Source organism: Thunnus thynnus, chromosome 12 (genome assembly GCF_963924715.1).
Source record: "Thunnus thynnus chromosome 12, fThuThy2.1, whole genome shotgun sequence".
Lineage (NCBI taxonomy): Eukaryota > Metazoa > Chordata > Actinopteri > Scombriformes > Scombridae > Thunnus > Thunnus thynnus.
The window spans coordinates 32,505,170-32,520,813 of record NC_089528.1 but is presented as its reverse complement, the minus strand read 5'-3'; the positions used below and the strand labels follow the sequence as shown (position 1 = coordinate 32,520,813).

The window sequence follows — 15,644 nt, the reverse complement described above, 5'->3', positions numbered from 1 at the left end:
ACATGACACAGTGTGGACGGATGTTTTGGGCCGAAGCCTTCTACTAAAGTAACATCATAATATGACAATGTGCAGGTTTCATTGAACTATTTTAGTTGTTTCCTGGGTCACTTCATAAGAGCAGAGCCATCAAGTCTCTACAGGCTGATTTTCATCTTGGACTGAGATATGAAATTAAAGACAAATAAAGAAAAGAAATGGTGATAATAGTAATTAGTAATAGTAATAGTAGCATAATAATATCAGTAATGACCACATATTTGAAGTGATTTTATTTAACAAGCAGAAACTCTTCATCCTGGTCTTTAACGTCTGATGGTTTATAGAGAGTCACATTAATGTTGTTCTGTATAAGCAGCACCTGCCGTCCTCACTGTTGTGTCCCATCCCCGCCTCTGTTTATTCTCTACACCGATGACTGTTCACAGATAATAAATGAGTCATCACATGGGCCTGTCAACTTCTGCAGGCTTCACTTTCACACTGCGACTGTGCTGAACAACACGCTGCTGTTACACTTTGACTCAAACAGAAAACACATCGACTCACTGGTCGGTCAGACAAACAGCTTTGTAGAAAAACACCATGACTGACATCAGAACTATCTGGTTTACTGATCACAAGACTAATTCTGAGGTACTGATGGTAAAACATGCTAATCTCTAAGAGTAATCTTGTTTCCACAGAGTCACATAGAGTTTCATAAAGTGGTGGAAGAAGTACTCAGTTACTTTACTGCAGTAAAAGTACCAATAGAGTGATGTAAAAATACTAATTTACTCTTACAAGTAAAAATCCTGCATGAAAAAAATCCTATTTCATCATACTTGATGTAGTTAAAGTATTGCAGTAAAAGTACATCAGTATTATGAGCGTGATGTAGTTAAAGTATTGCAGTAAAAGTACATAAGTATTATGAGCTTGATGTAGTTAAAGTATTGCAGTAAAAGTACATAAGTATTATGAGCTTGATGTAGTTAAAGTATTGCGGTAAAAGTACATAAGTATTATGAGCTTGATGTAGTTAAAGTATTGCAGTAAAAGTACATAAGTATTATGAGCTTGATGTAGTTAAAGTATTGCGGTAAAAGTACATAAGTATTATGAGCTTGATGTAGTTAAAGTATTGCAGTAAAAGTACATAAGTATTATGAGCTTGATGTAGTTAAAGTATTGCGGTAAAAGTACATAAGTATTATGAGCTTGATGTAGTTAAAGTATTGCAGTAAAAGTACATAAGTATTATGAGCTTGATGTAGTTAAAGTATTGCAGTAAAAGTAGTGGTTTGGTCCCTCTGACTGATATATTATTATATATGACATCATTAGATTATTAATAGTGAAGCATCAGTGTTAGAGCAGCATGTTACTGTTGTAGCTGCTGGAGGTGGAGCTAGTTTACAGTACTTTATATACAGTTAGCTAGTTTAGTCCAGTGGTTCCCAACCTAGGGGTCGGGCCCCTCCAAAGGGTCAGCAGATAAATCTGAGGGGTGGTGAGATGATTAATGGGAGAGGAAAGAAGAAAAAACAAAGTTCTGATACACAAATCTGTTTTCAGTTTTTGGACTTTTTCTCTAATCTTTGATTTTTGCTGAAATATTGGATCATTTGAACATTTATTGAAATGAAAGCATGTGAGAAGTTTAGAGGGAAAAATCACTATTTGGTGGAGCTGTTAACAACTCATAGACATGTGAAATGTGACCCCGACTACACACTGCTTTTTGTAAGACGTCAAAAGACAAAAAGGTTGGAAACCACTAGTTTCATCTTTAACAATGTGTTGTATTTTAAAAGCTTGTTATATTATCCATTGTGTCAAATCTTCATCTGAAAAGTAACTAAAGCTGTCAAATAAATGTAGTGGAGTAGAAAGTACAACATTTCCCTCTGAGATGTAGAAAGTAGCATCACATGGAAATACTCAAGTAAAGTACAAGTACCTCAAAACTGTACTTAAGTAAATGTATTCAGTTAAACCTCTGGCTTCATATTTAAAATCAGTTTTAGCTTCCTTATTGTGCACATAACAGCAGTCCTGCTGAATTCTGGAAAAAATACTTTCACATCTGTCAGTATCTTAAAACACATTGCTCCTGGTTTGGAAAAACAGACACATATCTTCACAGTATCCTATAATAACTAGTCTTTAAAAATTGCAAAATTTCTGAACCACAAATCTATTTTTCATTCATAAATACCTCATCATAAAAGGGTGATTAAACCTTAATGAGGCCTTCAGAGAGCAGAGAAAGATTTCTTTATGTTTTTATTTGTTTATGGAGAATTTTTGAATCAAATGCAGGTCATATTGAACCCACAAACACTCTCCATGTACAAAAATGTGTATCAGCTGCACAAAATTTAAAAAAAAAAATTGAAATATTTCCATTTTTGTATATTCTAGGTCATTTGAAGATACATCTCACCACAGTAACATTTATACTTTTCAGTTGTGTTTCCCGGGGCTAATAAGGTGATGTAAAGGCAAGAAGGTATTAAGATTTGAGAGGAATTCAAAATGAAGGTTTAAAAATTTCTAAATAAAATGAATAAAGAATATAGTGTGCAAGGTTGCATTGGTAGCAGCGTTCATGAACATGGATTGTGCAAAAAGAAACTATAATACGGAAATACAGAACAGAGTTCGGTAGTGAAAACAGTGACTCAGAAAGAGCCGAAGGAGCTGAGCAGGTACAAGAGTGATGAGAAAGAGCGCTAGGCAGAAGTTTTTATGTTGTTTGTCTTTTAATTATCAACGTAAACAACAACTGGAAGTGGATTAGTGCATAAGAAATACCATAAACAACAAGAAAAATTGCAACAGTCAACAAAAAAGTGCCGCAAGGTTAAAGGGGCTCAGTCTGGTTTGGTCTGAATGAAGGTAATTCTTAATACTGGATCATATATTAGTGCAGATGAACTGTGACGCCGACGGTGAGTCAGACCTGATCATCAGCATCAGTGTTGGACCTCGTTGATGCTCTAGTGCTGCAAGTCCCTGCAGACCACCAGAGGAGTGTTGTCCACATACTTTTGGCCATATAATGTACCTCATTATAACAAGTTTTTTCCCTAAATTTTAAGACAAAAATGTCTCTTTTTATAACAAGAAAAGTAATAGAAGGTTGCTGCTGATCTGATCGGAGTTTAAAACACACCGACATTGTGTTAACAGTCACGAACAGACTCTGAAACGATGGGCCCCGGGCCACAGATGCCTGAGTGGCCCCTCATCATATAACATAACATATGTTTGTCATGAAATCTTAAAGCTGATGTCTTTGAGAAGGACTTTTAAAATTGTCCTTTGAGTCTTCTACAAGAAGGTTTCAGTTACTTCATAGATGTATTTCTTTAGGGCCCCTGACACTTTGGGGCCCCTGGGCTTCTGCCCAGCAGGCCTGTATGATGATCCATCTGTGACAAAAGTATTTGGACACTCAGACTTCTGGTTGTGTCAGTATTCTTTATGAAAATGCTTCCTCCGTAAGCTTTGCCTATTTTTTAGGGACCGAGCCCAAAAGGCAGAGGACTACTGTAAAACAGTAGGGTCCTCGCCTAAGGGTGAGGACCCTACTGTTTTTCATGCGTTTGTTTCTTTCTTTCTGTCTTTCTTTTATTTATTATTATGCCACTTAAACCCTAAATTTGACCCCCTAAACATGCTCAAAAACTCACCAAATTTGGCACATCAGGTCTGGAAAAAAATTTGATAAAATGTAAAAATTAACCCCTAAAGTGCTAAAATGTGCTCTCTAGTGCCACTTATGTAACTAAAATGGCCGCCACAGCCCGTAGGAATGTCATAGAGAGATCAAACCAAAACTCAATTATTCGTCTCATCAAGACCTATAAATCATGTGCTGACACCCCTGACCTAAATCCATCAGAAAGTCCATCAGAAAGTCCACAATCTCAATTTCAAAATGAGACTTTGACCCAATTTTGGACCCCGAACAAACGCTATCTCCTCCACGGACGTTAATGGTATCAGCTTCAAACTTTAATACATGACTTATGACACTGTGCTGAAACAAAGTTGTTAAAAACTTTGTAATAACTCGAACGGTTTGGATTTTATGAGCCCTGAAAGTTGCAGTGCCACATCACCCTTACAATGTAAAACAATGGGGAGGCAATCTATGGGCATGAACTTTGTGTCAAACAGAGGCTTCTGACATCTAAACTATAAGCCAGACCACTTTGAAACCTGTATCAATGGATTCTCAATGAAATTTCCTACTAAAATATGATTTTTAATGTTAGATTTGGCCAAAGTCATGGGATTTATGAGGAGATTTTGCAAGAAATCCTCCTCTCCAACTGCTCCTGGTGATGTCACTCCCTCAGTGCTGTGAAACATTCTGCAATACACACTCATTATAAAACCACAGGAGGAGCAAGAAAAGACTTTAAAACTCACACTCTAATATCTCAAAAACAATAAAAGATAGAAAACACATGTAAATTCAAGATTTGTGGGTCAAAGTCTCGTGACTCATTTAAAGTTCAAATGAAGTTTGTATCTAAAATTATGTGGAAGCAGTAAATGTTCAAAAAGGTGTGGGTTCACTCACACTCTCCATTCAAATATATGAGTATTTTTCTGTGTCCAGCTGCAGTTACTTATTGTCTCTACACACCTGACAGTACACATGTCAATCAAACTTTCAAAATAAAAGCAAACCACACTTGTAAGAAATATCCCTCATTTTTAAAAAGCAAAATGATCTGATCCCGACGGGCCAGAGTGTGAGGTCCCGACCAACGCTGCTTGCAGCTTTAATTTTAGATATAATTTACTTTCATTGATATTTTCTGTACTTGTGCAAATGTGCTTCTAGCAGAAACTGTAACTGATGACACATTTATTGATTAACCCTCGTCTTCTGTTTGTGGTCGTGGAGACCCCTGGACATCTTCAACATATTACTTCTGTTTGGGGTCCAACTGTTTAACTGTTGATGTTGTGCTTCTGTTATTGGAGTTTTTCCTGCCAAACATGACTAACTTCACTCTGTAGGATAACATGTACTTCTTTGTCTTTTAGCAAACAAATGGAATATATGTGTGTTCATGCACCTGCACGCCTATATAACATATAAAACATGAAATATTCCCTTATTTGGCCTAATAACAAAGCTTCATAGTTATTTATGTATTTTATCACCTTCATCAAATGGGCAACCCCAGTTTTTGGCAAAAGGAGGAGTTACTACTTCAATACTTTTTTGCATATTGGGTTTTAATAAGGTCAGACAAAAAGAAAAATGATCTTGTTGATCTTGTAATTATTATTATTATTCACATACAGCAGTGGTATCTGTGGGACCCCAAAAAATGAGAAAGTATAACCAAAGATTAAAGTAAGAATTATGAATAACTCACATTAAAGTCAGTCTCGGTCGTTTTTCAATGTTTATTGAAACATCACACAGGAAATATAACATAGAGAGGTTATTAAAAGGTTTTTTTTATACTAAAAGCAGGACAATCAGTCTGTCAGACTTTTAACTGTAACTGTGATATTTACATCAGCAGGACAAACAAGAGTAAAAATTAATTCATCAAAAGCAAAAACAACTTCTACAAAATACTAAATGTTACATGTTATACAGGACGCCCTCATGACTGTCCACAGTATTAAGACATTAACAGATGGTATGATGAACAGGTCATATGATATTATTACATGTTTATACACGATGAAGGTGAGCATTGAACTTGATGCTTCATCTGAAACTCCTTCTGTGAATCCGCCATCTTGGAGTTTTTTCTTGGTGAAGCTCTGATGAGCTCCTAAAAGACAAAACATGACAAAAACATTTAATTAATCTGACCTGAATCGTTTTTTTATTAACAAAGACATCTCTTCAGTTTATATCTCAGTGGTTTAATACTCAACATGTTAAACAGAATGTGAACTTCTGTCTGTAGGTTCCCAAAATATGATGCAAATTCTATGTGAAATTCCAAAACGTTGGCAAAAGAAAACATGAATCAGTGTCAGTTTTATCAAGATGTTCAAAGTCAAAGCAGTAAATTATTAGTTGAAGTATTCATCTTGAGTCCTGAGAAAAGTTAATTTTTCCAAAAAAGATAAAAACTTCTTGAACGTAAAACAATATTGTTCATTGAAAACTTCATGAAGACTTAATTTAATTTGTTACATGAAGCATTTCAAATGTGTATTTGTATTTATATTGCTGTTTTTCAGGGATCAAGATGATACTTCACTTTACAAACTGAAATGTTAACTTTTCATTTACATTCATTTTTTCCATGTCCAGTGTAACCAAACCATCTAAGCCACTGACTGAGCTTCCAGTAGTGAGCTCTAAACAGCTATGGCAAGCGCCAAAGGTCAAAGTTAAACCAAGTAGCAATTCTATGAGGTGTAATGGACTGTTACAACACACAGCTTAGGTAATAACTTTAGCATTCACCTTGGTTTTCTCCTCCACATCAGTGGTTTAGATGACTGGGATAAACTGGACTTGTTGTTGGCTCGTGGACTGGTGTAAAAATATGTCTTCCTCTGTACTGTAAATTGTGTCCATAAGAACAATCCTATCTCCTACAAATTATGTTCTCATATCACTGACTTCCATTGGTGCATGTGTTTTGTAGGAAATATTTATATTGAACGTATCTGCAAATGGTTCCAGCAACTAAAGCATGATGATGAACGTTTTTATGCTTCTGTTCAACATCAACAACTCACAGCTTTGATTCAGATTCGGGAAAGATAGTTAAGTTGGTTAAATACTGAAATGGTCGATGCTAACTTGAAGCACAAGACAGGATGCGTTTACTTTTTAAAACATTAAATTAAAACCACCATCTTATTCTAAACTTATACTAGTATCTAAACAGGTGGGATGCAGGACATGAACCCTGATCAACGGTCAAGGTCAAAGACCTGAACTATCCACCAAGACCTCCCTAAAAATTCAGCCATTACAGTTTCATCCAAATCAATTTTGTAAGAGGGTGACATTGGATTATTCTGCAGTAGTGAGAACTATCCATTGCCAAGACTTGAGGTTCATACACTGCAGTGTACAGACGGTGTGGTTGTTGGAGTGATTGATGAAGGTATAAGTGTTTGTCATCAATATTAGCATCCCAAAGTACAACATATTCTCTGACCCTCACCAGAATTCAAAGGCAGAACAGTAAGAACGTAACCAAAAGGTTGTCAGTGATCCTTTAAAAACGTGCTTGTTAAACGTAATGAGAGGTTTGAGCAATCGTCCAAAATCGACACCCTCTTTGGGAACGATGGACAAACAACCATAACAAAATGCAGGTTTTTAAAACACTCAATCCTACTTTTACAGTTTTTTATCAGTGTTAAGCTACTGTAGATGTAATTATTTTAAACATTAAAAGCAAAGTAGAGGAAATTTAGGGCTGCAACTAAACATTATTTTTCATTATTAATTAATCTGATTTTTTGATTAATTGTTGCCAGTCCAAGGCTCCGTCTTCAAATGTTTCATTTTGTCCGACTAAAAGTTTGGAACTCAGTCAATTTAATATAATGTTGGACAAGAAAAGCAGCAAACTTTTTGGCATTTTTGCTTGAAAATGACTGAAATGACGAATTGATTATCAAATTCATAATTTCTAATGATGAACAAATCCATTAATTGTTTTATCATTCCAGCTGTAAAGCAATTAAAAATAATCAGTGAATGAGAACAGTGTTGTCGTTGGACTCTGTTGTTGTACTGATGGAATTATTGGAAATCAACATTATGCTGAATTTATCAAGACAACAGATAAACATGGTGGAATTGTTGAGTTTGTATCAACGGCAAATCAAACAAAATCAGAAAAAACTGTGAGGCATGATTCTAAAATATGATCAAATATACCCATAAAAACCTACAGTATCTAAGTTTATATGAGCATCAACAGTAAGCGTGTTTGTACTCACACTGACTGATCCACAGCCGCAGAGTCATCAGGACGTTGAAGATGATGGTCTTCACAAAGATAATCCTGAGGCCCAGGATGGTCAGAGACATGATGTTTACCTTCGCACCTGCAAACAGCAATGAGATAAATTACACCAATACTCAAAGAAACAAACAGAGCTTTTACCGCCAGAATCAGCCGTTCAGTGAGATTTAATACTAACCTGGCTCCAAAGTATCTTCACATGGAACATAAGGTTCATCATCTGCTGAAACAAATCAGACACAAGAAATGATTATTGGCTTAGTTGACAGTGATAAGCACATATGAATCACTTTAGCAGTTAGCATTACTTTTGATATTATCACAAGCATTGTCAGCGAGTGCTATGGGAGGTTTTGGCAGTCACTTTAGTCTTCTGATAAAAATGATACAATCAGTGGTCATACACAGGAAATTGTTCATACTTACTTGACTCGCACTTCTCCTTGTCATTTCCTATCCAAGCCACCCGGTTGAACAGAGAGTCTCCTGATATCCGGACAGGCTCTGTGCCCTTGAAAAGCTTGGGTTTACCGTCTGTTGCGTCATATCGGCTGAAACCAGTGGCCAGGCATAATTTCGACTCATCATCCTGTAGTTCAAAGTAGGATGGTTTAAAGTCATTCCCTGAAAAACACAAAAAAGGACAACTCATAAACAACAGGAATCATGTGTGAACATTGCCAACGTAACTGTATATTTAAGTGTTCTGGCAGCTCTGCCAGATGTGTTTCATGTTTATGAAAAAAAAACAGAGCTGGGCTGGGGAAGTTTGGACATGTCGTGATATCCATAATAACTGAACAGATGATGAAAAAAAAGAGCACCACCTACAGAAGCTAAAACTGTATCCAACACAAATCCGAAGAAGACGGAAGAAGAAGTCACACAGACACACAGTGATTGAAACGCAGTCTGAAACATCCTTTTTTTTAGCTGTTGTGAAGATTTCATACTCAGCTGCATCCCCAAAAGTGACAATCAACATTTTAGAAAGAATAATCCCGAACCGGAGCCCTGCTGGAAAAATATTTTAATTATTCTAAAACTTGTTTTTGAAAGCTCAGTTTGAAATATGAGCTGCTAGGAAGATATTAAGAGAAACGTTTACGATCAGCACATAAGTCAAGCCAGGAGTTTGTGTTATTAGTTTGTGAATTTTCTTACAAATGTGTATTATGATTATTCTCTTTTATAATAAGTTTTCTGTTTACTAATTCAAAATACAGTTTAAGCATGGCAGTCATTTATAAAACATAACTGGGTGTATTGTATTGTTTTTGAATAAACATAATACATCCATATCTATTTATTTATACTTCGTATGTATATTTTATCTCATGATAATTTCTGTAATTTGTATTATTTGTACTTTAAATACTTCAGTAAATTTAATTTAAGCATACAAGTCACAGAAGCACACATATACATACTTCATACAGCCTAATGTAAAACGATCCAATCATTTTGGGTATAAAGGTTCTATTTATAGCACACTAATGATAAAATATAGCACAGGTATGATAGTTTTTTTTAGAAAAGTGTACTATTTTGGTACACAAATAGCCAAATATACACAAAAGTATTATTTCAAAACATTTAACCATATATTAAGTGCATTGTTTAATGTCATTACGTGGTTTGAAATAAAAACATTATGTTAGCGTTCTACTTTGAGATACATTAGAAGTAAACTGAAGCACATTAAATACAGAAAATGTATATCTGGTGTATTTGAAATTGTGTATTTGTACTTTTTAAATTATTTCATAAAATCTTAAGCTCTTGTAGAAACATTTAAATGATAATGTAAACATCAATTGTATCGATGACTTACTCAACAGAACGATCAGTTTTGATCCAGATCCAAACAGGATTTTGTTGTTGTTGTAATTCACACAGCAGATTGTCCAATTACAAATACAGATGATGCTACTTCAATTATATTTCAGAAAGAACAGACTTAGAAATATCACTCTGACATTAGAATATATTCAGATTCAAATATAATATTTAATAACTCACTTTTTTCAACCATAACTTTAGTGCCAGTTCCAAAAACAAATTTTCCGACTCCAAGTTGTGTCACACATTGTTGTGGTGTTTGACAATTACCGCTCTATTCAGTTCTTAGTCTGTTTCTTTTGTCAAAATATTTGGGAAAAAGAAATGGTGTTTTTTTTTTAACTGTTTGACTTGTTTATGTTGAGCAGATAAATAGTATAATAAAGTAAATGTTTGCACTGTTATGTGGGGTTTTATGTTGTGACCTTATGTTGCTTTTATTACTATTATTAGAGTTCAGTTATAACTGTGATGCAATAAACTTACTTGTCAGAATAACAAGTTTAATTCCAGATGCAAATATAGTCCTGATGTTGTCAATCACACAAAAGTTAATCTGTCAGCTCCTGCTTTTATCTGACATAGATATGAGTGACGCAACAATGTTGTTGTTATGTTATAATTAAAAGTGATTCTGCATCCAGAGTAAGTCCTCTGATTAACTCAGCTTAGCTGTAAACGAGAAACCCACCGCCACATTATTATGAATGTCATAAATGTCTATACATTTTTTGGGATAGATTTAAAAAACAGTCAACACATGTCAAAGGCGAGTTTGCGTAGTTGTACACTTACTCGACAGTACAATCACTCTGACTCCAGATCCAAATGTGATTTTGAAGTTGTTGCCGTTCACACAGAAATTAAACCAGTTACAAAAACCTGAGCAGCGTCTCACACTCAAGTGTCTTCATTTAAATGACTGTAATTATTGATGTCAGTCTAACCTGGTCTGCATTTTTTCCTGCATTTTCATCAAAGGTTTCAGTATTTTTCAAATAATTATAAGTTAGCGATTATATCAACTATAACTATAAATTGAATCATTTACTTCAGTGAAGTTAAGTCTCGCACTTACTTGTCAGAACAACAAGTTTAATTCCAGATCCAAATACGATCCTGATGTTATTCACACACTGGTTCATCTGGCAGCAAAAACACCAGCTAACTGAATACTGGGGACATATTTGTTAACTACTATTATTATTACTTTCTTTATGTTTCACTAAGAATGAAAAGTGTAAAATATATTACTATTATTTATATTAATGATAACAGAGTTTTATTTTTAGAATGTTTTTTTCACATAAGAAGTTAAAAGTATTGTTTTACTGATAATGAACATGACGTGCATCAATTTAAAAAAGTCAAAATGCAGGTTCGAAGTAAAATGACTAGTTCAGACATCAATAGGTGATGCTTAGGAAGAAATGGTAGTAAGGGACACCCCTGTCTCGTCCTTTTACTTGTAAATTGATAGTTTAAGTTCGATAACCAGAGCCTGTCATTTCACTAAATACCAAATAGAAATTACGTACAGTACTTCTAAAACTTGTGCAGTTTTGTGCAAAGATATTGAATACTTAATGTGTCTTCATAGCGCATCATGAATTTTGATGTTGTCAAAGAGTGTTAACAAGTCAGACTATAGTTTCATGCTTACGCTAACTGTTAAGTTCTGCTTCTGTTTAACTTAGTACTCCAAAAAGTTATGTTTCTGATCTAATCTGATATTTTATCTAATCATTTACAAGCATCATTTTTACAATGTACATTATAAAATGCGAAATTACTGAAGGAATATATACCAAAAAAAACCTAACCTAACCTTCATGGTAATTATAACTAATTGAGTTTAGCAACCAGTTCAATATAACAATCAGTAATGTTATTTGGACCGGTTGAATATAATCAAAATGCACTTACGTGATGATACAGTAACTTTGATCCCAGATCCAAACATGAGTTTGTAGTTATTACTATTCACACAGCAAGTTACCAGCATTCAAAAACCACTGTAGCATCTAGCATGTATGACTGTACATCTCACTCAGTTTGTTTCTCAAAAAATGTACAAATCTACAAATTGTATGTATTCTGATTCATATTAAGATTAATATTTCTCATTTTTAATTCCATGTGCAACACTAACAGTCTACATTTAGTGTAGATTATAATATTCAGTGGCTTTTGAATAATTGTTGTTTATCCATTATTACATTAACAGTCCAATATTTTAAGAAAAACTACAAATAAATTGAATAAGCGTGACTTACTCAGCCACACATTTAATTTGATCCCACTGCCAAACATTATTTTCTGTCCACTTCCATCCACACAGACAAAAACAAGTTACCTGAATTGTTATTGGCTTTATCAGTTTTGGAAGAATTGCTTCAATATTTTGCTCTGTTATTGCAGATCATTATTATTATTATTATTATTATTATTATTATTATTATTATTATTATTATTATTATTATTATCATTAATATTGTTTAACTTATATCAGATGCAGACCTTAAAATTGCCTGGAACTAAGGATTGGTTTGATGTAAGACAGTCTTCTAACTGTTTTTTCATCAAAATAGCTAAAAGTAGCAACACTTCAAACTGTAGAAGCTAGAACTAGATAATGTTTTGCATTTGTACTCTATAAATTAATTAAACAATTAATTATAATATAACTGCCATTGGTTGATTCTCTCTGAATTAATCATCAATTATATAACAAACTGCTTGAGCGCTACAAACTTGCAGTATGATTTTTCACTGTAACTTTCTGCCGATAGATGGTGGTTTTCACCATTTATCAATAATTTACATTCTGAGTGCATGTATTGTTTTGTCACGACTCACGTGTTTGTACGATTAAATCGACTCCAGCTCCGAAGGTGATTTTAGAGCCAGCAGCATTCACACAGTAAGTGAGCACAGCACAATAAACACTGGCTGCTTAAACTCTACAGAACTACTGATTACTGAAACGTTAAGTACAGTTTTTACTGTTTATAAATATGTAGTTTGAATATAAAAACGTATATATAACGTGTATTTTTACTCATTTTCAGAGTTAAACTAAATGATGAGATACTTGTTTTGTTAGTGTAGTATATATTTCATATTTAGTCATATTAGACATATAAGAAATCACAGTTTCGGATATTTCACATGTGATAAATTCACAATAAACGTGCATGTGATTTTCAACAATAACATCACGTATAAAAACAACAACATCACATGTGAAACAGCTTATATGCACATGTGGTTTTTTTGACATTGTACATGTGAAATATGATATTTCGCAAATGAAAGCATGAATTTGACATGTTCTGTATTTATTTTAGGTTTGTAATGTTTATGTATTGTATGCAATACATAAAATACATTACAAAGAAAATCACATATTCAGTCATTATTGACTTTTTAGTTTGAATATGAAGCCCTATATCATTTACATCATCTTCATTCCTTATATTGCCTTCATGATCATGCCGGGATTACACTATTTACACATTTTATTTCCTAACAATTAATAAATGATATAATTAAGTCATGATGAGTACAGCTATATGTACATTTTAAAGCTGATAAACAACTTACTAGCCTGGACGTGTAGTTTGATCCCATTTCCAAAAGTTAACTTGTATCCAACATTCACACATGCACTGACTCCAGAACAAAAACCCCTCACACACTTTGTTTCATACTGCTAGTCCTCACACGTTCGGTTAAATAAAATATCATTATTTTATAGCTTTAATATAGAATCTATTCACAGTGTTTCTAAACATACAGCTTTTCCATTGTATTTTAAAAAATACAGTGATTATTTCCACACATTAGTTTGAAATTATGGATTGTTTAGTGGATGAAGTAACTTACTGGTGTGAACTGTCAGCTTTGTGCCAGATCCAAAAATCATTTTGTCACCTCCATAAGTCACACAGTGTCACACTTCAGTGCAAATACAGTGAGGAACAGAATCCCCTAAGTGTTAACCTTAAATCCTCCTCAAACTGTTTTTAATGAATGAGTTGAAATATGGACAAAATAAAGTAAATATGAGAGTAAAACTACTTAATTTGACTTTTATTAGCCCAAAAAAAGCCCTAAATGTTGCTTCTCTCACTAAATCTTTCCTTACATTCATAAACGAATGGCTTAAATCCCGACAGAATAAGTGTAAGTGAGGTAAATTTAACAGCAGTTAGTCTTCTAAGATGAAATAGAGACAAATGAATCTAAAATCCACCCTAACTAAAATCTGTTTACTAAATGGCCTTGTTAGTTCAGTTGCCTCTTTAAGAGTAAAGAGAAAAGACAAGCTAACCTTCTCCCTATAAATTATTTGTCGGCCATATGAGTATGATTAATATATTATAAGATAGTTTAATGGGAACATAATGGGAAAACATAATCTTTGCAGCATTACCATTTCTTTGAAAATCTATGTTGTTAATACAAAATAGCACTCTGTCTGAACATTTGGGATGTGGATGAAGATATATATTTTTAAAAAAAAGCCTGTGTGGTCCTGCTGTATGTCCAGAGATAATGAATAAATGTGACATGACTCTAAAAGACAGGTTTGGATTTTAATCTGCTTTACATAAAACATTCTACTCACATGTTTGAATTTTCAGTTGAATTCCTGAACCAAAGGTGATTTTCTGGCTGTTAGTATTCACACTGTGTGTGAAAGCTCAACAATAACCTGCTGATAACCACTGCGTCAAACAGCCGAAAATGTTAAATAACATGACTAGACCTAATATTTCTGTGTGTAATGCCAAACTAAAATAATTATTCAGTGCAGAAAGAAGTATTTTTTAAAGTGAAAGATTGAAAACATTTTATCAAAGCATCAAGGTGAAGGTGTATTTAGTTTAACATACAGTAAGCTATTTGTCTTATAACTACTAATATTTACTACTTAATACTACTTGTTTTTAAATTAAACATGTATCTACTAACATTTTAACTTTGCTAACTTAATTTCATTTTACTTGTGCAATAACTATAACACTAACAGTTATATTTAGGAAAACAGTAATTTTACCCAAATTACAGTACTTGATGTGTGTATATATATATATATATTTCTACAGCTACATGTTTATGAAAGACCTTTATGGTTAATTAAAAGTTATATCATAAAACTTTATTTTTTTAAATTAGGGTTTAATTTATGGATCAAAAAACTTCCAGATGTAAAACATGTTATGCTGATGACTCTGACACTCTCTAAAACATTTAAATGGACAGTTTCACTATTTCAACTAAGCTTAAACTCATTGATCGGCTGCTTAATTGAAACAGAACTCACTTGTTTGTACTGAGACTTGAATCCCTGATCCAAACAGAAGTTTCTGGGCTCCAGTCTGAGTCACACATCAAGGAGAGCTTTATCGAAAACTCCAACCTGATCTTCACATACTAATACTGATTCTGTTGTGCTCTACCCTTTGATCATAAAATTGAATATTGTGATGAATAATTTCTCCACATTTTTCTCAAAAATATTTGACTTAATGGGATAAATATGAGGGTAACTTTTTACCGTGTTATTTTTATAACTTCAGTAAATAAAATCAATCAAAATAAAGCTGTGACAATTATGACATTAATTTTTGCATGTACATTGCATTTTCATACTAGTTTTACTTCAATCAATTATTAAAATTGTCATCCATTTTTTGTCTATCAACTCTAAAATTATTTTTTTCAGCACTGATGTATTTATAATGAACTGATACTGTAGTGTAGCTGTTGTTGATTTTCACTAACATTACAGTTCAATTATCTATTACTATCTTTGAT

At 33.5% G+C, this 15,644-nt stretch overlaps 1 gene segment (V, D, J or C); it reads right to left on the bottom strand.

Moving 5' to 3' along the window:
• Positions 1–5,410: 5,410 nt before the first annotated feature.
• LOC137194799 (M1-specific T cell receptor alpha chain-like) lies at positions 5,411–14,356 on the bottom strand. The segment is given in 5 exon segments: positions 5,411–5,804; positions 7,951–8,058; positions 8,155–8,205; positions 8,403–8,600; positions 13,707–14,356. Coding segments are annotated over 5 exon segments (399 nt in total).
• Positions 14,357–15,644: the final 1,288 nt, after the last annotated feature.